The following is a 23,587-nucleotide window of genomic DNA, read 5'->3' on the forward strand; positions in this document are numbered from 1 at the left end:
ATTCTTTACCCGACAATACAACATCGATTTGTTAATCAGTGTGGGACAAGGGTCGCCATGGCTCCCACATCCTGCGGAAGGGCCCTAAGCTGTGATTTTTGGCGGACCCCCCAGGCCAGACTTTACCTGCCCCCTCCCCCCCCCCCCCATGATAAATTTATAGTGTGAAAAAACAAAGAATGATGAGAATCGTTTCGGGCTTCAGAGCTGGAGCCCTGTCAGCCAAGGGCGTAACGTGCTTTCTCGGGGTCCCGGGGCAGACTTGGTGCCCCCTTGAAAAGGTTGTTGTCATGAAAAATAAGTGTACATTTTTTTGTGAGGGTCCCGTTTGGCTCGGAGCCCCGGTCACCCCAGCCTAGTTATGGGCCTGCTGTCAGCCTTGTGGGGTGCATGGGTGTCGCAACTGAGGGAGGGGGTTTCCCCTTTGCACTTGAGGGAGCCGGACCATTACCTTCTAGATACATAGTATCTATAGGAGGTATTAGCCGGACTATGCCCGGGTCTTCCCACCCTGTATATACCTATCGCCACCTAAATATTTTGCCATGCCTAAATATCTGGTCACCCCAGCTTTCTTACGGAGGAACGACTAATCTCTAGAAAATCATAGTGATGTTTGGTAATGGGTTTTTAAACACTGGCGGTAGGCCTTCTACAAGGTCAGTCCTGCTTCCTGTTCTTTCCATTGAAGATTCCCTCACGTGATAAATGTTAAGTCAATGCCTGCGGACAAATTCGAGAGGTCAAAGGGTACCCAAAGTCAGCACCGGACAAAGAAAAGAAGCCAAACCGGAAACTTCCCCGCCAAAAAAAGTAACGTTACAGGGAAGCATCTGGTTCTCGAAACCTCACCATAACAAAAAAACGACAACCCTATTCATGTACACAAACAAAACCTTCCTAATCAAGGGAAGAGAAAAAAAATAGACAAAAGCTGCCCCCGAGGAAGAAGAAAGAACAAAGATGGCGGACAAGGGCCTTTCAAAGCTCCACCCAAAACAGAAAAAAAAAATTGGCGAGAGTGAAAAAGAAAGGACTTTCTCCGGCCTATATCGAAACTGATTCATAAGAATAGGAATCTGGGGCGGTCGGGGGCCCCGGCTTATACCACATATATAAAGGCGTTGGCCTACCCTGCTGGTCAGTTGAGCTCAGTGGTGGACAAAAGGGACGCAAATACATTCCAAGGGGATTTATTTTCTCACGCCAGGTTTTGCCATAATCCCAACCTGTGGATTTTTTTCTCACCGGAAATAATGATCTTTAAGGTAGGACTTTCATTATAAGGCGTTTCATTATAATGAGTGTTATTTCATGTTCATGAAATAGTTCCGGCTTATTGGATAGTAATTTTTGGATATTCTGAATTTCCGGAAGAAAAAATTCTAAAAATTATTTTTTTTGTTTGAAATTTTAGTACAATCGAATCCCGTTGTAACGAACTCCAAGAGACCGGAGAAATCACTTCGTTATAACGAAATTTCGTTGTAAAGAAATTCCAGGTTTTTTTTCATTCACTTATGGACCCCGAGCCATCCCGACGAGCATTATAGGCCCCCGGGTAGCCAAGAGATTTTTCCGAGGCCCTTCCTATGTAAACTTATTTGGGGGGATTAGAAACGTGTTCGTGAAAACGAGATTTTCGCTATATCGATATTCGTTAAAGCAGGATTCGACTGTATTAATTTCCGGTAATGACCGCATGATAACATGAAATAAATCCGATTGAGAGAGATTTCATCTCATGCGCCTGAAACATCTCAGACTTTTTGCCTGACAGCCGAGTGATCAGACTCCTAACCGTCTTAGAGCACCGGAGCACCCCTTGAGCAAAGTGATTTTTCTGACGTTCCCCTACCTGGCTAGATATACCTGCCTACCAGTTTATATACTTACTATCGAAAAATGTAACCGGATCTCATTATCATGAGGAGGGGTCTCCCCCCCCCCCACTCGCTTAAGGACCCCCGAGCCGTCTGAAGAGCATTATAGGGCCAAGGAATTTTTCCGAGGCCCTTCCTGGCGAATTCTTGAAATTTTCGATCAGTTCCCATTGTTGTAAGCCCCCACCCCCTTCCACCTCTTCTCTTGAGGTCCCCCGGCCGTACCCGAGTAGGCCCATGCGTTACGGCGGCACTGAACCTAGCTCCAGTTCGACAGGAACTACTACAAACTCCAGGTTCAGGTGTTGATGTCTTTGCCTCAGTCGTCCCGATCCGGATTCACTTTGATGACGGTCCTGCCTATCTCATACGCCTGAGACGTGTGCCTGACAGAGCTAAGTGATTAGCGAACCGAACTCTACATTCGATGCGTCTGAGAATCCTTGATTCAAGCACTGATGTGTTTACATCAGCCGTTCTGAGCCAGATCTGAGATTTAGGTCAAATTCCAAATTCAAGCCTAATTAACCCGCACCCGTGCGCACACGTCTGGAAAAAATACGCCTGAGACATCTAATAGGCTTGTGCCTGAAAGCCGAGTGATTAACTAACGAAATCAGTTCTGACGGGTCTAAGAGATATTTGCCCGGCAAACATAGTTCGCCATGCGGGGTTCCCCGAAGGGAGCATTTTTCTGATGGGTCTAAGAATCTTTCGTTCAGGCATGCATGTCTTTACATTTACCATTCAGAATCGGATCTAAAATATCGCTTCAAGCGTTATCTATAAGTAGAGTCCGGATTAAATGTCCTCCAACTTCCAATTAGTAAGTTGTTGCCCTGTCATTCCTGATGCCAACAGAAAAAAAAATCCATGTTTCTAAGTGCAACATTCGCAGAGACATTCGAATTCAAAAAAATCGGAGAAAAGTTATGGAAGAACAGCAAAAACTATAACGGGGAGCAACGCTCCTTTCCCCCCATTTACGCTGTCCTTCTTCCCAACTTTCCTCCGATTTTTGAATCCGAATATCTCTGCGAATATTGGGAAATTTCTTTTTTGTTGTCCTCGGGATAGACAAGGCAACAACTTTCTAATTGGAAGTTAAAGTTAGACTACGATGGGCCGTATAAAAATTTAGTTATTTTGTTACACACTGTATTTCGCTGTGGTGGTCGAGTGGTTATAGTGACGGACTCGCGATGCGAGGATCCGGGTTCGAACCCCACAGTGGTGGTCGGCTGAAGTTGGTTTTCTGTGGTTCCCAACTTCAAGGCGCAAATGCGAGCCGATGTCCCCGTTAAAAAGTCTCGCCACAGAGAGCAACAGTCCTACAACGATAAATCATTCAATCATAACACTTCACTCATAGTTAGAAAAACTTGAGGCAGATGGCAGCACTACACGTAACAAGCATTACAGAGAAACAACAAAACTTCACGTCAGGTTTCACTATACGTACACGCACATTCCCGCATGTACCGATTCGTTGGGGGGTTCCGCGGGGGGGGGGGGGGTGTAGCATTAGTAGGTAGGGCTCGGGGATCCATGATGTTCTTAAGTCAGCCACCTCGTTGGGCAATTTGCCTGTTGTGGCTTTGTATTTGTATTTGTATTTCACTCTCAGAACTGGTGCGGGATAATTTTTGAACGCCTGTTGAGCAGTTTATAAACTTGAATTATACCTCTACGACACGACAGACGGTTGATGAGATAAAGGCCGCATCAGCAATTACAGGACACCCTGTGTATGTCAAAGCGTCAAATTTTTTTTTTAGGAATAGTGTCGAAATTCTTTAATGGTATTTTTTTTAATGAATATGCACTAAGAAATGGCAAATATTCATTTCAAAAACATGTCTTTCTTGTTTTTCGGTATAGTGATTTTTTAATGCATATTGTTCCTCATTTTTGGTACAAATTTTGGCATTTTTAAGTGCATATTTTAGCATTTTTAAGTGCATATTTTAGCATTTTTAAGTGCATATTTTAGCATTTTTAAGTGAATATTTTAGCATTTTTAAGTGCATATTTTCGCATTTTTAAGTGAATATTTTCGCATTTTTAAGTGCATATTTTCGCATTTTAAAATGCATATTTGCATATTTTTATAGTATACTAGCTATGATACCCAGCGCTGCCCGGGTTTTCTTCAATGAGGCTTTTTGGATCACGTGATGTCTCCCTCTTTCTTTGATGTACATACAAACCGTGTTCCCTTCGATTCTCCCCCCCCCCCTTTTTAAGTTCAAGTTACCCATCTGCCTGTGTCAGCTTTCAAAAAATGCTTAATTAAAGCTGTGGAATTTCTTCGATGTACTTTTTACGGGCCCATAATTAATTTTAAAACATCCTATAACCCACATGAATTTATGCACTTGAATATTAAAAGACAATACGGAGACATTAATTCTCATGCTTGAGAGGATATAAATAAATAGTTGAAATCAATGTTATTGCATGGATGTCATTGCATAATGCAACAGTAGGTCCGGGGCTAATTACTTCCTATTTAATCTCCTGGGCTTCGTATATCTCTAAGCAAACTCAATACTTCAAAAATCTAGAACTCAATAAAAGTTTTAAAATTATTGATGTGTTGATGTGGCGGAAAACCCCCCACCAAATTTCCGCATTTCTACAGTAAAATCGGCAATTTTAACAGTGATTTCTATGGGGATCATCCTTTGCCTGGCCCTCAAAGTGATGCTGATAATGATTATGGCATCTATTCAAAAAGTCTCATTACTGGGAGGATTGAAAAAGTGGCAAACCATTATAAAGGCATAAATTATTATGAGGCATATATAACTATTAAAGGCATAAACATATGGTAACAGTATTGTCCTTGACAGCAAATTACGTCTGAGACTCATAGGCGGAGATATACTTGAAAGTCTGGGGGGGGGAGGGGCTCAAAGCCAAGTGTGACTAATCGAACAGTTAGACAGGCCTGGAAATACCAGTTTCAGACATTGGTGTAGTTACTTTAGCCATTCCAAATTGAATCTGAATTGTTATTTTTGATGCAATTTAATCAGGTCTGGTTGTTTTTCCTACGGCTGAAAAGTACATCCAAGACATGCACATACTACTTAATCATAGATGAACTTTTAAACATTTCTCTAGGGAATTTCTGATGAATTAGTTAGAGACATGCTCCCGACAGCCGAGACACTATAAACTTATAGGCCCTGGCTCTCTCTCGAGGCTGAAAAATACACCTGAGACTTATTCTTGACGGCCTATTGTCTGGTAGCATTAGGCTCAGGTATTGATGCGTTTACGTTAGCCGTTCCGAACTGGATCTGAACTGCCCGTTTTATCCTTTTCCACTGAGCTGGCATCGAAAGATGGCCATAATGAAACTAACTATTGTATTCGATCAGGCGTCTTCAACCTAATGCACCGAAGCACCAATTCCAACCCTTTCGCAATGTTCGCATGGGGCCTCCGCAGGCCCGTCATTTGGGAGGGTCGGGGGCAACGGGCCCCCTGGCTTTTGAAAATACACAAAAAATGGTGTATATATATAATTATAAATGTACATTGAGTACATGTTCTTTGCCCCCCCCCCCGGAAAAAGTTGAAATGACGGCCCTGAGAGACAATGATGCTGATGCATTATATTAAAATTATGTAGGAATAAAGGTAGGATCTTACGAAGATTTCGGGAGAACTGCATTGTGGGATGCCCGGGTAGAACCCCTTTACTTTCTGGTTTTCCTACTCCATAAAATTTACTATGGGCGGGGGTGAGAAGTTCTGGTTCTTGGAAGGTTGCAAAGATTCCAGCCTATGGGTCCAGGGCTGAGGTATGAGAGTCATGGCCAACATTATCAAAGTTAATCGAAACTGCACTGCTCTCGCCCAGGGCCGTCTTAAGAGTATCATGGGGTCCCCGGGCCAAGTGGTTTTTCGGAGGCCATACCTGGTAAATCCTAGAAAATTTCAACCGGATCTGATTTTTGTGGATCTGATTTCATGGGCCTCACAAACATTGGGCCCATGTGTTAAGACGGCACTGCTCTCACCAGCTCTGCCTCACTGCTGTAGCCATCGTTGCCACCACACGTTTTCACTAGCATTGCCTTACTTACGCAAATCTTGTTTCAGGCATTCATTATATGTGATAAGCCGTTTTGGCTAACATTGTCGAGCTTAGTCCAAAAGTTTCTAGCAGTTATTGTAATACTTATGCCAATCGCGTCGCGCGTTTCCGGCTAACATTGTCATACTTAGGCCAAACGTTTCTTGTCATGCTAATTCCAAACGTTTCTATCTAATACTACTAATTAACCGTTCGTGGCTCCTTGTACATATTCCTCTGCGGAATTTCTAACGAATCGGTAAGCGTGCCAGAAAGCGTGTTCTCTAAGTGTATGTGTGGCGCCTCACGTATTTATGTTGTCAGAGTTGTACTTGCTTCGTGTTTTTGTTGGGGCTTCTATCTGGCTTCCATATTTTGAAGTGAACATGTTGAATGCTTGGATTTTGATATTATGTAAGTAACGTGTCGTAGGTTTGCCTGCTCTCTGCGGAGAGACTATTTTTCTATCCGATGATGACGTCACTCTCCGCTATCCGTACGAAAGTTTTCAACAGCTGGCTGATGCGAAGATATATTTTGGAAAGAGAGGGAAAAAAAACACCATATATATTGACATTCGTTGCCTCTAGTCTAGTGGTCTAGGCTCTGTAGTGCGTTCACCCGGAAAGTGGAAGGACGTAGGTTCGATTCCCCACAGGAACAGTTGAATTTTCACTTTTTCCAAAATATGTCTTCGCATCAGCCAGCTGTTAAAAACTTTCGCGCTGTTTTTCTAGCTAATACTGAAATATTTCTAGCCAATACTGCAATGCTTACGTCAAACGTTTCTAGCTAATGCTTCAATGGTTATGGCAAACGTTTCTAGCTAATGCTTCAATGGTTATGGCAAACGTTTCTGGCTAACGCTGAAATATTTATGCCAAACGTTTCCAGCTAATGCTGCCATGCTTATTCCAAACGTTTCCAGCTAACGCTGCAATGCTATGCCAAACACTTCCAGCTAATGCTGCAATGCTTATTCCAAACGTTTCTGGCTAATGCTGCAATTCTTACGCCAAACGTTTCTGCCTAACGCTGCAATGATTATGTCAAACCTTTCTAGCTAATGCTTCAATGATTATGCCAAACGTTTCTAGCTAACGCTGCAATGTTTATTACAAATGTTAATGTTACATGCTGTCTACTGCTGCAATTCTTAGGCCAAACGGTTCTGGCTAACGCTGCAATGCTTATGCTAAATATTTCCAGCTAATTCTACAATGTTTATGCCAAACGTTTTTAGCAAATACTGCAATGTTTATGCCAAACGTTTTTAGCAAATACTGCAATGCTTATGCCAAACGTTTTTAGCAAATACTGCAATGCTTATGCCAAACGTTTTTAGCAAATACTGCAATGCTCATGCCAAACGTTTTTAGCAAATACTGCAATGCTCATGCCAAACGTTTTTAGCAAATACTGCAATGCTCATGCCAAACGTTTTTAGCAAATACTGCAATGCTCATGCCAAACGTTTTTAGCAAATACTGCAATGTTTATGCCAAACGTTTTTAGCAAATACTGCAATGCTTATGCCAAACGTTTTTAGCAAATACTGCAATGCTCATGCCAAACGTTTTTAGCAAATACTGCAATGCTCATGCCAAACGTTTTTAGCAAATACTGCAATGCTCATGCCAAACGTTTTTAGCAAATACTGCAATGCTCATGCCAAACGTTTTTAGCAAATACTGCAATGCTTATGCCAAACGTTTTTAGCAAATACTGCAATGCTTATGCCAAACGTTTTTAGCAAATACTGCAATGCTTATGCCAAACGTTTTTAGCAAATACTGCAATGCTTATGCCAAACGTTTTTAGCAAATACTGCAATGCTTATGCCAAACGTTTCGCAGCGTGACATCAAGAACTGCGCACGCGCAAAGCGAACCAATAATTGTCTAGTTTTTGGATTCGACACGTGTCTATAAACGAAATCGTATCTCAAAAACTAATTATCCAATCCCAGTGAACCAATTGTGTTTTGAAGAGCAGTATACGTGCTCTAAACTAATTTTGAGGTTTGAGTTTGTATCTTAAACACTTTAAAAGAGATACAATGTCGTAAATTTAAAAAAGTGTGAACATTTTTGAAATGTCGCGATATATGAGCGTAAAGTACGACCATATTAAGAAAAATCAGGCACGAATGTGTTGAACACAAAATGGTGAAGAGAATGAGACCAAAAACGCCGGACATGAAGCAAAAACAAACGCGCAGTACTGCCACGAATATAGGCAACGCAAGCGCGCTCGGGCAACACTGGTGGCAGCTGACGAGGCTGGTTCAAGTATAGCTGTGGTGGATTTCGTTGCTGATGAAATGAAGGTTTGCAATGGAGGTCGACCCAGACCGATTGGACCCACTAGCAGTGCCGTCTTAACGCATGGGCCCACCCGCGCACGGCCCTGGGGCCTCACAGAAAGATGAGAAGTAGTTAAATTTTTCGAGAATTTCTAAGGTGGGGCCTCAGAAAAATCACTTGGCCCAGGGGGGGACCATGATGCTCTTACGACGGCCCTGCCCACTAGGCATTCCCAATGTGGCGGTGGGAGGGGGAATTGAACTTGCACCGGGGCCGACAACTACTTTAAAAAATTATAATTGAAATTTACTATAAACGATTCGCGTTTTCACGAAAATAACTGCTGCAGTGTCTGACACTGCCTAATTCTTTTTGATTTCGAAGTGGCAACACTCATATCGTTGGCTATTTTTCCCCTTAAAAAAACACTTGTCATCTGGACCAACTCGAGTGATATTTGGCCATCAACACACACACACACACAACCAATTACATGGCTCTTTACACTTAACCTGATCATCGGCGCGAAGAAAAACGATTCGAATTCTGACAATAATTTTGTACCAATTTCTTTTTTTTTCTTTAAACTAATAATAATTATAATAATTATTATTATTGATTATGTCTCGGCACAGTTTTTCAAGTTCTTTTTCGGATTTAGCGTAGCAAGCTGTTGCGTGTGGAGCACGCGTGGGTGTTACTTCGACACCGTCGTGCTTCCGCTATTGTGTTGAGTTAGTTCTGCGCTTATTGTCCATATTTTCTCTTGATCTAATTCATTTTCTGTTGGGAAGAAAGGCTATAAAATGTACTTGTGAATGGGAGGATAATCTTTTTTACGAGTTTTCTCTTATTTTTCGCGTGTGCTTGAAGCGCATTTCTTGCAACACTGGGGACGGTGCCTGAGATAATTGGAAAAACGCGAGTCAGATTTAAGGATAAGCCTGAAGCTGTTTTTCAACCAGAGTTCACCAAGAAATCGCTAGGGAGCTCCACGGCAAATAATATCTAATTAGAAGGGACAAAGAGACTTATTACACGAAGTTTGAATTTTCTATAGTCAGCGTCGAACTTAAGCCGGTGCGAAGGATGCGGTGGCACGTGGCCGCTAAATTTTAGGGACCACAAAAGGGGATAAAAATACACGGCGTCCATAATTAAAAGACCCTCTTTTAAAGTAGTCCACAGGCGGAACCAGTCATCAGAAAATTGTGAAACTTTGTGGAGGTCTTCATAAAGTGATGGTAATTTGTTTCGGGGTGGGGGATTAGGTGCACCTGTCACCACCAGAGGGCGTTTTATTAAGAAATGACACAATTTCAACAATTGTTAAACACTTTTACAATTGTTACTGCAACAAAACATCATTGGCGGAGATAGACTTGGAAGTCTGGGGGGGGGGGGCACGATGACGATGATTTCAATTCATATATGACTGCATATATATGCATTAGATCGGTCAACTTCACCTTCGACGCTGGGGCCTCATATCTCCGCCCATGCAAAACATGTTCCACATGATGGCCATCATTTTCAGATACCATGTGAAATCGCAAGATAGCATTAAACACGACTGACCGAAATGTGTGCGGGGAAATGTTCAGCACGTGGCGTGAAATGCTGCCTTTAAGGCCAGGTAAAGTTCTTGGATTGTCACGACTTACCAGACGTTTCAAATGCCCGAAAGCCAAAAATCGATCGCATGGATTAAGGTCCAGGGGATCGGGGAGGTCATAGATTAGGGAAGAGTGCCGGCTGATGACACGTTCTTCTGTAAAATGTGTTTTAAGAACATTTTTTTCTTAACACACACTGCATTGTGTGGAGGAGCTCCGTCTTCCATAAAGATTGTGTCTTCAAGGCAGTGACGTGCTTGCAGAGCCGGAATAATTTCATTCTGTAACAGCCATGCATATCGCTTCCCGGTGATCGAACATGTCACTGGACCTGTAGAACGTAACTCCTTTGTAGAAGTAGGGACCGAGAATAAATGATGCCGTAAATCCACACCGTACCGTCATTTTTGGTGAATGTAACGGAATCTCTAAGATAGCGTGTGGATTTTTTGGTTCCCAAATTCGGTTCGTCTGTCCAGTAGATATTCCAAGGCCATTCTGAATCGACCTTAACGCGAGTTAGAAACTGCAGTGAGAACCGGAGTCGAGCGTCATAATCATGTGGAAGCAACCGCTGCACAAGTGAAAGTTTGTGCGGATAATATCGAAGGATATTCCGCATGATCTTATGGACAACTGTCCATGAGAACGTGGCCTATCCAACGCCTGACGCTAGTGCTACCACGAGAATTTGAATCCTCTTTTGAATTTGAATTTTGTCCTTTTCCAATATTTCCGTAGAGCAGTTACTGCGGCATTGCTATTTTGGTAAAACAACTAGACCAAAGAAAGCGCGATCTCGTAAACTTATCGTCATTGTGAGCAGCGAGCACATTGAGAAACAAGATCTTCGCGAATGTCTCTAGGTTTTATAACAGTGTTGCGTGACATCACAAATTTGCATGTTTACTACAGGTATTAAGGTGAAACGCCACCTGGTGGCGACATATGCAACTAATTTTTCCCTCGTGAAACAAATTCCCATCACTTCATCCACAGTCCTCCACAAATGACACTATCTGATGACTGGTATCGCCTGTAGGCTACTTTAAAATAGTCTTTTAATTATGGACGCCCTGCACTTTGATTACATTTTGAAATTAACTTCTTAAAAAGTACGTAATAGCTTAAAGCTCTGTCCAAGGCAGTCAAACGTTAATGTGCAGACATGGTACCCTCAGGACTAGGATTTCGACTGCCTCCACCTCCTCCAATATGCCAAGGGATATAAGCGTATCTGGTGTTGGGCGATAGACCAAAGGGGGCGCTGAATTCTCCCTTTAATGAATTATTAAAATTACACGGGGAAGGTAAAATTTGCTCTTGCTCCGGCTGAAAGAGTATCTAGTTGCGGCCCTGGGTAGATGGTGGGTTTTCTAGTCCCGCCGGCACTTCCCTGCATACATATACTGTAGAACAGAGGCCCTGGAGACACATCTGGAATATTTTCGTTGGGCGGCGGGAAACCATTATCAAAATTTTATCGCTGACTTCCTTCCTTATCACCATAAAATAGTAGTTTGATAGTCATTCTCAGGAGCCAGCGCCGTCTTAACACATGGGCCTAACCTGGCACGGCTCGGGGGCCTCATAAAAATGAGATCTAGTTAAAATTTTCGAGAATAAGCGTGTAAATTGGTACAGATAAGTATTTCTAGCCAGGTAGGGCCTCAAAAATGTAATTTTACTAGGGCGGGGGCTCTTAACGCTTTTAACACGGCCCTACCAGTGGGAACCTGACGCGCACCAGGGTACCCACCGACACTGGGGGGGGGGGGGATGGGAAAACCAGTTTTAGATGGTCGCAAAGCTGCTTTTGCACCGGGTCGCAAAATACTTAGGTCCGCCCGTTCTCAAAGTGTGCATAGCAGCTCCTAAGGGCGTTGCGGTAAGCTGATGATGTTGATGTTTGCCTGATCGATGCTTTGAAGCGGTTCCTTGTTAGACCGTTCCTGGAAGAGGTGGTTAAACCTTGACAAGGGTGCCACGGGTGTCAAAAGCTTGAGGGAACCACTGTTCTGCAACCAATTTCACCTTATTTACGCAGAACTGCCATGTCTGATAATGTCGTAATTATGTCAAACCGCCATGTCTGACAATGTCATAATTATGTCAAACTATCGCTGGATGCATCATTATATCGACTGAATGACACACTGCTCTATCCAACACAATCATTTGTTATGTGATACTTTTCTGTCTAACATCGCCATATTTATGCCAAACTTATACGAGAAAAAATTTTGCCTTTTTTATACTATACTTCTTTTTCTGACATTGCTAAAGTTGTGTCAAACCTCTCTGTCTGACATTGCAGTGGTCAAATTGCTCTGGATACATTGCCATCCTTACGACAAACTGCTTTGGATACATTGCCATCCTTACGACCAACTGCTTTGGATACATTGCCATCCTTACGACCAACTGCTTTGGATACATTGCCATCCCCTGCACACTGTCTTAGTCACTCACGTACTTGCAAACGCTCTTGGTCATTCTTTCGGTTGCTCGCTAACATGGTTTCTTGCTTTATGGGTTCACTCTTTTGATCGTTTACAGGTTTACTTGTACATGCTCTAGATCAATCTTCTGGTCATTCCCGTGCTTGCAAACTCTCTAGGTCCCTGTATCGGTCCTTCACATGTTCTAAGTCACTCACTGACCTGGTCTTTCGCTCTGAATGTCATTCTTTTGGTCATTCGCATGCTTGCTCACGCTCCAACTTACTCTTTTGCTCACTCACGTGCTTGCAAACTCTAGGTTTGGGCCCAAGTGATCCCAAGTTACTTGGGGTCTAAACAAACTTAGTTTTCTTTGGATGCATGCGTACACTTTGAAATGCTTGGGGGGGGGGGGTGCTTGCATGTCTCTGTAAAGGGTCAGCCACTAAATAAATATATTTTTTTAAAGATCCTTACGTACACATGACGGCCGAAAGATATCGTTTCATAACTGCTGACAGATTGTTGACCAGGCTTTTTGGCCAGTATGGGATACATAATCGATACAGATTGCCACTCGGATGGTGTCCAGTGGGTTATATAAGCACCTCCGAGAGATAGAAGGCGCTGTTTGCCATAAACGTCATTCAGACTCCCTAGCAAGTTTGCCGTATTTTGAAACACAACATCCTATTTCGTTTCTTCTTATTTTGGCGTAGAATCTTCCTGATTGGCTCACAAATACCGCATAGTGATTAGATGTGGGGCATAGAAATCGTCAATTCTGATCCCGATCATTTCTTTTCCTCACAACGATGATATTGGCACGAGCGGGAAATTTTTTTCTCCTGAATATTCTGAGGGAAAATGGACTACTTACTGACGTCACAAGCAGACTGCGGAGGCCTTCTATCTCTAGGAGGTGCTGGTTATATACGGTATTACTGATCATTTTTCACTAGATGGAGCAAAAGTTTAAAACCAAAGTTTTCAAACTTCTGCTCCTTTGTTTTTTGGCTTTGGTTAGTGTCCATATCGGCTTTCGAATTGACAAGCGGCTCTAAATTGGTCTTAACCCTTAACTGGCGTTGTGGGGGTTATTTTGACCCCACGCATTTTTCATCTTGCCACCCCTTGGGGAAGAAATGCATCTAGACCATCTTATTTTCAGTCCCTTTCAAGCTAGTTGTTAACACGTGTTTGACAAACTTATGATGTTATTCTACTTTTTCTTCCCTCTATCTATATCATTGATCAATGTTCGGGTGGGGTTAAAATGACCCCACCACACCACTTCCGTAAGTCTTTTTTTTTTGTCTGACGGCAGAAATGTTTAGATTGAAGTGGCGTATCGGAAGAGCACCAGTTTTCTCGGTAACGGTTTCAAACTAGCCGCGAAACATTGCATATCCGAGATGAGCATGAGGATAGCGTTAGTGAATTGTACGTAAGGTCTATGCGATCAACATGCCATAGTGTTGTTTACAAGTACTGTGTTACCGACTTAGAATGAAACTAAATTCGGTGCTTGTGAAAATACAGTAAATATTATTTTAACTAGACTCTTTTGGCAACACTGATCCTCACTTTCCTCCCCCGACCCTCTTTCTCCGGTACATTTCCTCACCCCCCCCCCCCACACACACACACACTCTGGGGTCATTCAAGTATTGCATCAGCATCGAGAGGGGGGGGTTCGGATTTGCTGACTTTTGATGACAAGGGGGGAAGGGGGGTTTGAAGGTTGCTTACATCATCAACCACCCTTTTTAAAGATATGAAATATTCTAAGTTGCTGACGAAATTTTGCTGACAAGGGGGAGGGGAGGGGATCAGTGTTTTGCTGACAGGGGGGTCAAAAATGCTTAAAAAATCTGCTTACGTAATACTTGAATGGACCCCTCTTATATAACGTATCTTTCTTACGGCCGTATTCACCGACACAGTTTAAATTGCAATCGTGAAAGGATTGAAGATCGAAACGGACTGGTTAAATTGAGGGTTTTAACCAATCCGTGTCGATCTCTAATACTTTGACCTTCACAATTGTAGTTTAAACTCTGTCGGTGAATGCGGTCATGAGAACTAATCCTTCTATTATATAGTGTACATAGAAGTGAGAAAGAAAACAAGTAAAAAAAACCTACAAAACAGGCTTGTAGGTGAGGGGCGAAAAAGCAAGGCACTGTACTTACACTCTCTTATCAGATTACTGTTTCTCCCCCATCCTTATTTCTTTTTTTTCTTTCTTTCCCTTTCTTCCGTTTTTTTAGCGTTGAACAAGGCTACCACATTTATCGCTTATACTTCTAATACGGATCATTCAAATTTATCACCAACAGCTTGTACGCGAAGGGGTTGAAAAATAGTGGATTGTCTCAATTAATTCTGAAACCATTCCTTCAAATTATTCTGAAATTATTTCTTTCATTAATTATGTATTTTTCCGACACTGAAATTATTCCCGTGGATTTTCTTCAATTTTGAATGAGGGTGGATCAAGTGAAAACGGAACAGTTGTTGTTATAATTTGGTTTATTTTTGTATGAGCGCATGAAACTTGAAAATTATAGCGGGATATAAGAAAGGCAATTCCCCCCTACTGCGGAATGCACTTGTCCTACGTAGTCACGCGGAATCACGTGATATGTGCTGGCGGTCGGCCGACAATATCGTTTAAAAGACAATCGGTTGTTTTTTAATCTGCGAAATTTTTGCGAATGAAGAAAAGCAACGTGATGTTATTCATTTTCTTAGGGGTCATTCAAGTATTACGTCAGCATCGGGGGGGGGGGGGTTCGGATTTGCTGACTTTTGATGACAGGGGGGAAAGGGGGAGGGTTTGAAGGTTGCTTACGTCATCAACCACCCCTTTCTGATTTTCGAGAGGAACCAAGTGAATTGTTATCAGGCACATTTTGTACTCGGCGGGCGTGGGTGTTCACGGTTGTCCCTAGACTGACTTAGCATAGATATAAACATTTAAATATAATATATAATAGATGGTTCCCCCAAAATAGCTAAATTCGACCGTGCGAAAGTAAAAATTCTGCCCAGTAAAACTAGAGGAACTTGTGATACACATTTTCCTTCTGCGGTCCCGTTTTTAATTAACATATAGCTTACCATTCATCATAAGCAGTTTCATTGTCCTGCTCTTTCACAACTTTCTGACCGAATTCGATTTCAAATCACGTCGATCTTACCGATAAGGATTCGAGATACGAACGCGATAACGTTAGGGGGGGGGGACACAATAACAAAAGAATAGCAGCAGCAGTAGCATTCCGTCTCGTAGGCACACACAATCGAAGCCCAATCAAAAGTGAATTAACCCGAGAGAGAGAGAGAGAGAGCTAATTAACAATAAGGCTATTTGGGAATCAGATAATTATCGTGAGTGTGTGTTATCTAATAAGCGAGTTATATACTAACTAGCAACAGGTAATAAGCAAATGTTTGTTTGTTGAAAAGAGAAATGGCGCCGAGGAATGTGTGTCACGCTGTTCAGAGATAATAATAATCGAATCATATTATTCCGTCTCATATCGATAAATGGTTCGTTTTAATGAAAGGAATGCGATTTATATATACAAGTCGGCCAAATGTTAACGACACTGTAACCACGTGTTGATTATATAACTCTCGCCAAATTTTAATCACGCGAGCTCCGGATACACGTCCAGATGTCGCTGACCGATGACGTCATAACCCGTCTGTGTGTGTGTGTGTGTGTGTGTGGCGTCTTGGCGATGGATAGCGAGACAATGGGGAACAATGGATTAATATGGATACTTCCTGGTTTAATGTTATCGGAAGGGTTAATTGTTGGCGATATTTTCTTGGCGGACTTCGTGAAGACAAAGATTTTTGTGGGAAATAGGGAAGCGCACGGAATATCGCGTGAGTTTGCTGAATTTATTGTATTTTTTTCTCGCGCGTTGTTATTATTATTTTTCCCCTTTTTCGGTTATTTATAACTATTATTAGGTGATTGTGAAGGTGTGTGACCAAATCAGTGACTGATATAATAATAATAATAATACAGCAATAAAATAAATCTCCCGTTGGAATTTGCGACTTGGCTATTCGCGACCCCATGTTTAATTGAGCCTTATCGACACAATGCATCCATCTTTGCTCTATTTCCACATCTTCTATTTATAAGTTGTATTCGAAAAATTGCAAAATGGAAGACAATGACACAGTGAGCACCGAAGTTTCAGTCGAAAACTTCGCTCACGTCCTTTGAGGAATCACTTGTCCTTGGTTTTAGAACAAGCCATGACAAAAAAGGGATAACCACTTCCTTCCAGGAAGAACACCAGTGACGTATTTACGGGGGGGGAGGGGAGGGATTGCCTAGGGCAGCGGTTCTCAACTGGTGCTTCTTGTGCACTCTCCAGGGGCTCCGCGGCCGCTCGAGGAAATTTGAAAAAACCAGTAAAATTTAAAAATTAGTTATAAATATTTTTAAATAGTAAAAAATAAAGCAGTAACTTTAATGAATAATTAAAAAATGGGCCTACGGGGCTCCGCCATAGAATTTTGTTACTAAAAAGGGCTCCGCGAGTTAAAAAGTTGAGAACTGCTGGCCTAGGGGGTTATTACCCAGGGCGGTAAGTTCAGTTGGGGAGGAAAATTTGAAGAATGAGTGGTCGCAAAATTCGTATACCCCCCTCCGATAGTAAAACTCGACCTCTGCCAAGACACCGAAGAACTGGGTCAGCGAATGACCACACAAGTGACCTATAGAGAGTTTCTAAACATATGGGTGGACAAAAAAAAGTGCAGGCACGTGACCTAGAGTGTATGTAAGCATGTGAATGACCAGAAAAGCGCCCTAGACATCAGGTCAGTGAGTGACCACAAGAGTGGCCTAGAGGGCGTGAGAGCACTTTTTTGGACATAAAATTGACCTAGAGAGTGTGTGTGAGCATGGGAGTGATGAAACGAATGAACATTGAATGAGCATTGGAGCAACCCAAAACGTGATCTAGTGTGTGACCATGGGAGTGTGATCAAAAGAGTGAATGGCCAAACGAGTGACCTAAAGAGTGAATGGCCAAACGAGTGACCTAAAGAGTGTGTGAACATGCGAGTGCCCAAAACAGTGTACAAATATGTGAATGCCCAAACGAGTTACATAAGAGTGTGTGAATTGGGGGGGGGGGGGCATTTGAGCGAAGAGGTCATTGGGAGAATAGGTCATTTGAGGCTCTCCCCCCCCACAAATAAATTTTATGAGGGTTCTGAGCTCCCCCCCCCCCCAAAAAAAATTAATGAATGTACAATGGAACGCACTATTCCGTCTCCTGCGTACGGGCCTTCGTCCCGTATATACGGGATAACACATTGTAGGAAAGTCACAAATCCAGCAACGGCAGAATGGAGCAGGTCCACATACACGGATTAGAACGGTGAACTGGATGTGGATTAGGAGCTTATAGCACTTATAACCGTCCCATTTGCATATTTCCACCGAAGTCACTCGTACCAGCGCCACCTATCGGTTGTTTTTGGGGTTTTTTTTCCTATCTTAAAAAAATTTCTGTGGGGATTTTTTGCCTGCCCCGTATCCCCCACGATAAATAATGACTAGTTACATAACTTTCGTAACGTCCGAAAAAACAGCTCTGGAAGAAGAAAGTTGCTTCATACCATCAACAATGCCTAACAGCCTCGAATTTTTAATTGAAATAATAATATTGTATTAATACGTATAAATTTTTCATTCACTCGTCGAATGCAGTAGCGGACGTAAACATGTGTCCGTCTGTGGCTGACTATTTGAACTAAGGCTTATTTTCGGGGTAGGGCTTGATTCCTGAAAAACCATGCTGGGGCTTATTTTTTGGTTAGATTTTTAATTTCGGGCGGAAACACGGTAGTTAAGACCAAAAAGAAGGATTTAGCATAGCTATAGCGGAAAACGAAACTATTCTGCAAGAGCATCTGTGAAGCGCACATGGTAGGTAAACATTGTGTTCTCCAAGTACCTTCAAACTGGGGATATTTGATTTCATGTGATATATTTTTGTATTGTTATGTGTTGCATTCCCCCCCCCCCAACACATGGGAGAGGGCACCCCTGGTCAAGAACCACTGTTGAATACAAAATACAACATTTCGAAAAACAACTTGTTCGTCTATATTTGTTCTACTTTTATGAAATTATTAATTGCCTTGCGTAATTTCATATTCTCTTGTATTATAATTTTTCCTTATTTTCCTATCAAAAGAATAATTATTTAAAAAAAATAATTATAATTGGTTTTCGTTTCTATCTCGTTCCACAGATATTCCTATTAAGCGTGGCTGCAAGCATGGCAGCGGGTAGTGGCTACGGATACGCTCCACACTACGGTTACAAAGGAGCTTACTCGTCTCCAGATGCTGCGTATGACTCTTACGTAAGTGTTATCACCACTACTACTACTACTACTACTACCGGCATTATTTGTAATCGATCGCATTATGAAACCGGTGGATTGAAACCAATGGGATAACATGAGTCCATCGTAATGAGAACAAACGTGGTCGCGTTCACATCTCAGACCAAACATACAAAGATTAGGTGTTCATGCAAATTTAGGAGAGAAACAATCCTTCATTTTTTTCTCATTCGTCATGCTAACGATTTCTTAAGCTCATTAAGATTCGTCGTGCTAGCAATCTTTAAAATTCACACTTCAAGTTCACAAACCACTCTTCAAGTTCACACAGATGTGCCGTACCCTTGAATTCACACAATTTTGTCATTCTAACGGTTCTATAAAGATTTTGCTTAAGCTAGTGGCACACTCGTAATCAAGCCTGGTCCAATAGTCATTTGCAAGTATTAGCTCCCAATATTTGCCTTCCTCCGATGCAAAGAAGCAACATCGGTATAGTCTGGCTACATCGTAGTCCTATGTTAGAAAAATACAGTAAAACCTCCAAGGAAATACGGTATACCTCTCTCTTTTGCGACACCGGTGGGACTAAAAAATTCGTCCGTAAAAGAGGGATAACCGTTAATGAGGGGTTTGAAATGCATACTTTTATTATACAAAGGGGAAATTATATTATTTGGCCGTAAAAGAGGAGTGACCGCTCCTGAGGGTGTCCGTTAATTGGGGGGGGGGGTTGCTGTCATATGTCAACGTACGTTGTGATTGTTTTCATGGCCGTACAGGGGGGTGGGAGGTTTAAGGGTTTCCCCCCTCTGAAATATGAGAAAATGATTGAAAAAAGGGGGGGGGGGAAAGATGGAGAAATCTATTGTTTTATCACAATCTGTCATAAACTAACAAAAATATTAGATATGTAATTATTTGCTGTATACGTCTAGAATTTGATTTTCATGATTGTAAAGTTTCTTAATCTTTGTCAGGAAAAGCCGCAACCCTACAGTTTTGGCTATGAAACCAAAGACGCCTACGGGAACAAGCAGTTCCGCCACGAGGACAGCGACGCCTCAGGAGCCAAGAAGGGATCCTACGGCTACACCGACGCCCACGGAGTGTACCGCACCGTCGAGTACGTCGCCGATGAACACGGTTTCCGGGCATGGATCAAGACCAACGAGCCAGGCACCGCCAACCAGGACCCCGCCGACGTCAAGGTGAACGCCGTCGAGTCCCCAGTCGTCCACCACGCCTCCCCTCCGGCTTACGCCAGCGCGCCGGTGCTGTACAAGGCACCCATCCACTACGAGCCGGTAGCTTACAAAGCACCGGTCCATTACGAACCCGTTTCTTACAAGGCTCCGCTGCACATCGACACGTACAAGGCCCCCGTTTCTTACAAGTCACCAGTCGTGTACAAGGCGCCTGTCGCTTACAAGAAACCCGTCTACGCTTACGCAAGCTCGCCGAAGCTGTACAAGGTACCCGCGTACGGTTACAAACCTCACTACAGGAAGTACGAAGACCATTACTGAACGCCTTTGTTTGTGACATCGACAACAGGACAGCAAAGTAATCAGAAAACTGAATAGGCTTAGAAGAAAACAAGCTATTCCCGCCTCTTTCATATACGTGCGCTCTAGTATATTCTCTATTCACCGCATTCCTACGCAGACACTATCCACTGCGGCCATTCTAGGGGCAGGCACATGGACAAAGAAAAGCTACATTCGCGTCTGCTATACGCGTACTATATTCTGTATTCCTACGCGGCTGCCATCCACGGCTGTCATTTTAGGGGCAGAATCAAGCCAAAATGATTTATATTGATTTTGATACAATTTTCTTCCACAGAAATATACCAAAAACAAATGTTATTTTCACTCGCTATTCTACTATTTTGCTTAAGTCTCAATGAAAGAAGGCTATTTCTGTCAAAATCTTCACCATTGTGCCAACCTTTAATGGATCTTCCAAGATTTTATACCACGTTAACCAACCAGAAACCAGCAACTTTGACTTTGCCCTCTGATATTCGATTTCCAGCAAAAAAAAAAAAAAATCAACATCATATTTCGCGCTTTTTTTGTCCCACTTCCCCCTAATATCCGTTCATCTCCCGTTGGCGACGGAAAATGTCGCCAATCGTGGCACGAGGAACGGATTTCTGAGCACGAAGAACTTTGAAAAGAGAGCCCACAGAATGAGATTTCACGAAGAATGCAATGAAGATTGGATGCTGATATTATGATACTGTGCAATGCTTTTTTTCCAGGTTTTTTTTTTCTCCTCTCATGCGATGATATGTAAATAAGAAAACGGGATTTGCGGGCAGTTAATTTGTGAAATAAATTTATCTATATATTTTTTTCGTATTTGTTTGTCATTTATTGAGTGATAAAAACATCTCCGTACACCAGGGTTGTAATTTTAGCCGGTCAATATTGGCTTTGACCAGGCCATCGGGTAAAAGTGGTCAAAACTGATCGTAACTATTGATATACATTGAAATGGTCTTAAATTGATGTAGTGATAGTTTTAACTGTTTCCTTTCATTTTAAAATTAAGATAGGATTTTTACTTTTAACAAGTAATCGGAATAAGTTTTTTTTTATTTTAAAAAAGAGGTTTCATGCTGTCGTACCCTTTGTTCGAAAAAAGCGGGTTTGTTCATCGCACCATTCTGGTTCACTGATAACTAAGTAATCTTTATCTTGAAAAGAGGACATTCAGAGAATACAAAAGTGAAAGACGTAACCTGTCACCATTTACTGAAAAAAAGAAGAGGAAGAAAGTGATATGGGATAGTAAAAAAGGAAGTTGAATCTAGGTTGGAAGATAACATTGACTCTTATCCAAAATCATTTGTCAGGTACGTCAATAATCCTACAAACAGTACAAATGCAATTCAGTTTGTGTATACGTGTATATTGTGTGTATGACACATCACTCACTTCACTTATGAAATATAGATGGCAGCACTGAAAAATCAAATACAACACTACATATGCACTCAGACTGTCAGGTACACTTCCGGCGCATCTCACTAGGTAGTAAACGCCCATAGATGTTGATAGACCTGAGTTATGCTCGGTTTGAAAGAAAGAAAGGTACGTCAATAATGAATGTAAGGGGGCAGTTGCCCCCTCTCGACAGGAGGGTCTAGGGTTGTTAGCAATGTAGGCATGAGCATGGGTGGAGATACGGGGGGCGTGAGGGCATTGCCCCCCCCCCGGCGTCAAAGGTGGAGTCGACTGATCTAATGTATATATGTATATATGAATTGACGTCATCATCATCGTGCCCCCCCCCCGACTTCCAAGTCAATTCCGCCTATAGGCATGAGTAGTGCTTTGAATTACTTTTTTCGCGTCAGTGTTTCATAGTGAAAGAGGTATTTTTCCTATTGTCCTTATATAGGGAATGCGCTAATGAATTGCTGAAGCCAATGCACAGATTTACAAGAGTTGTGTATTGCTGCGTTTATCGTCCCAGGGGATTGTAGGCTTGTTAAGTTCCGATATTTAAGAAGGGTAATAGGGAGACAGTGTCGGATTATCATCCAGTGAGTTTGACGAGCTCTCTCTCTCGAAAATTTTAGAAATTATCATCAAATAATCGAAGCTGCAATCATTTGATCATTTTTGTCGCACCACGGTCATTCTCTGCACGCGAGGACTATTTTGTTTTTTAGACCGGACCTACAATTTATTGCCGATTCTGAACTGCAGGCTTGTTTTTATACTCATCGACAGGTTAGTGCGCTAACCCCTCGATGGTGGACTCCCTGCTGTAGCAATTTTTTCTGCGATCATGTTGCCGTTTTTGTTGTACCCCAGTGTCAGGAAAGTTTTCTGGCAAGTATCGAACTCGCGACACCACTAAACATCCTTTGGTACTTTAGGCGAGTATCTTATCAACTGTGTGTGTCTTATCGACCTAGGCTACCGCGAACCTGTAATCACCAACGTAATAGCGATTGAGTTCAAGCAAGCATTTTACCATAGTCAACAATATACAACCATCCCACACGGGGCCGGACTTGAGCAGGTGCGAAGGGTGCAAACGCACCGGGCCGCTAAATTTTAGGAGCCACAAAACTGAATTGATTACATTTTGATTTGTCGTTTGACTTAACATTAACAAAGCAAATAGCTAAAAATTCCACCCAACACCTCTAAAATTTGGACGTCAAGTCCTCTGGGTTTTTCCTCGGGTTTTCACAGAAGGTTCCCCCACCCAAGCCAAGAGAAGGATGCAGATAGATCTAGTGCCTGGGCGTTGGACCAGCACCGAATTCTTCTTTTAAAATTGTTGAAAATTACACGAGGCAGGCTTGCCTGGCTGAAAGAATATCTTGTTCCGACCACGGGTGGATAATCGGTTCTGTAGCCCCGCGACAGCCCTTCCCCAACCTTTAAGTGTCTGGGAACAATATCGTCCAAATTTATTGTCGAATGTTCTTTTTTTTCATATCATGAAATACACTGGTGAAATAAATTAAGAGAATTTGCATATTTTATCGAATTTCATGAAAAGAACTGAACTGAATGTAAAACCACTGCGTCTTGACAAAAATGCAAATCTTGTACGTCAAATACGTAAGCGTACACGTGTGTGTAGGCGGAGCCAGTAGAGAAACAGGCTTTATAAGCGCGCGTAAGTTAAGACGCATTTCGTTCGCTAGCACACCTCGGCGAATTTCTTGGTGTTATTTTGCAGTAATCGGTTAATTTCAAATTGTAACAGTAAAAATGAGTAACCACCAACGTTTAGATGAGTTTAGATGATGAAATGAGGTGGCCAATTGTGGAGAGAGTTCAATTTAATGCCCAGCGTCGTGTGTAACTTATGGAAACAGT

The 23,587-nt window shown here is 42.3% G+C and overlaps 1 protein-coding gene across 1 annotated transcript; it reads left to right on the forward strand.

Moving 5' to 3' along the window:
* The first annotated feature begins 1,091 nt into the window (after positions 1 to 1,091).
* Positions 1,092 to 21,095, forward strand: LOC149068385 (uncharacterized). Its single transcript, XM_089251764.1, has 3 exons — positions 1,092 to 1,268; positions 18,636 to 18,749; positions 19,712 to 21,095. Exons 1-3 carry the CDS (start codon positions 1,257 to 1,259, stop codon positions 20,258 to 20,260), a joined length of 675 nt encoding a protein of 224 aa, XP_089107890.1. The 5' UTR covers positions 1,092 to 1,256; the 3' UTR covers positions 20,261 to 21,095.
* The last annotated feature ends 2,492 nt before the right edge of the window (positions 21,096 to 23,587 follow it).

Source organism: Pholcus phalangioides, unplaced genomic scaffold, assembly GCF_987345545.1.
Source record: "Pholcus phalangioides strain wild (caught in Gottingen) unplaced genomic scaffold, Ppha-v1.0 ptg000027l_1, whole genome shotgun sequence".
Taxonomy (NCBI): Eukaryota; Metazoa; Arthropoda; class Arachnida; order Araneae; family Pholcidae; genus Pholcus; species Pholcus phalangioides.

Coding starts and splice junctions, on each gene's coding strand:
- LOC149068385 (XM_089251764.1), top strand. Junction 18,750..19,711: donor ATGCTGCGTATGACTCTTAC/GTAAGTGTTATC, acceptor AATCTTTGTCAG/GAAAAGCCGCAACCCTACAG.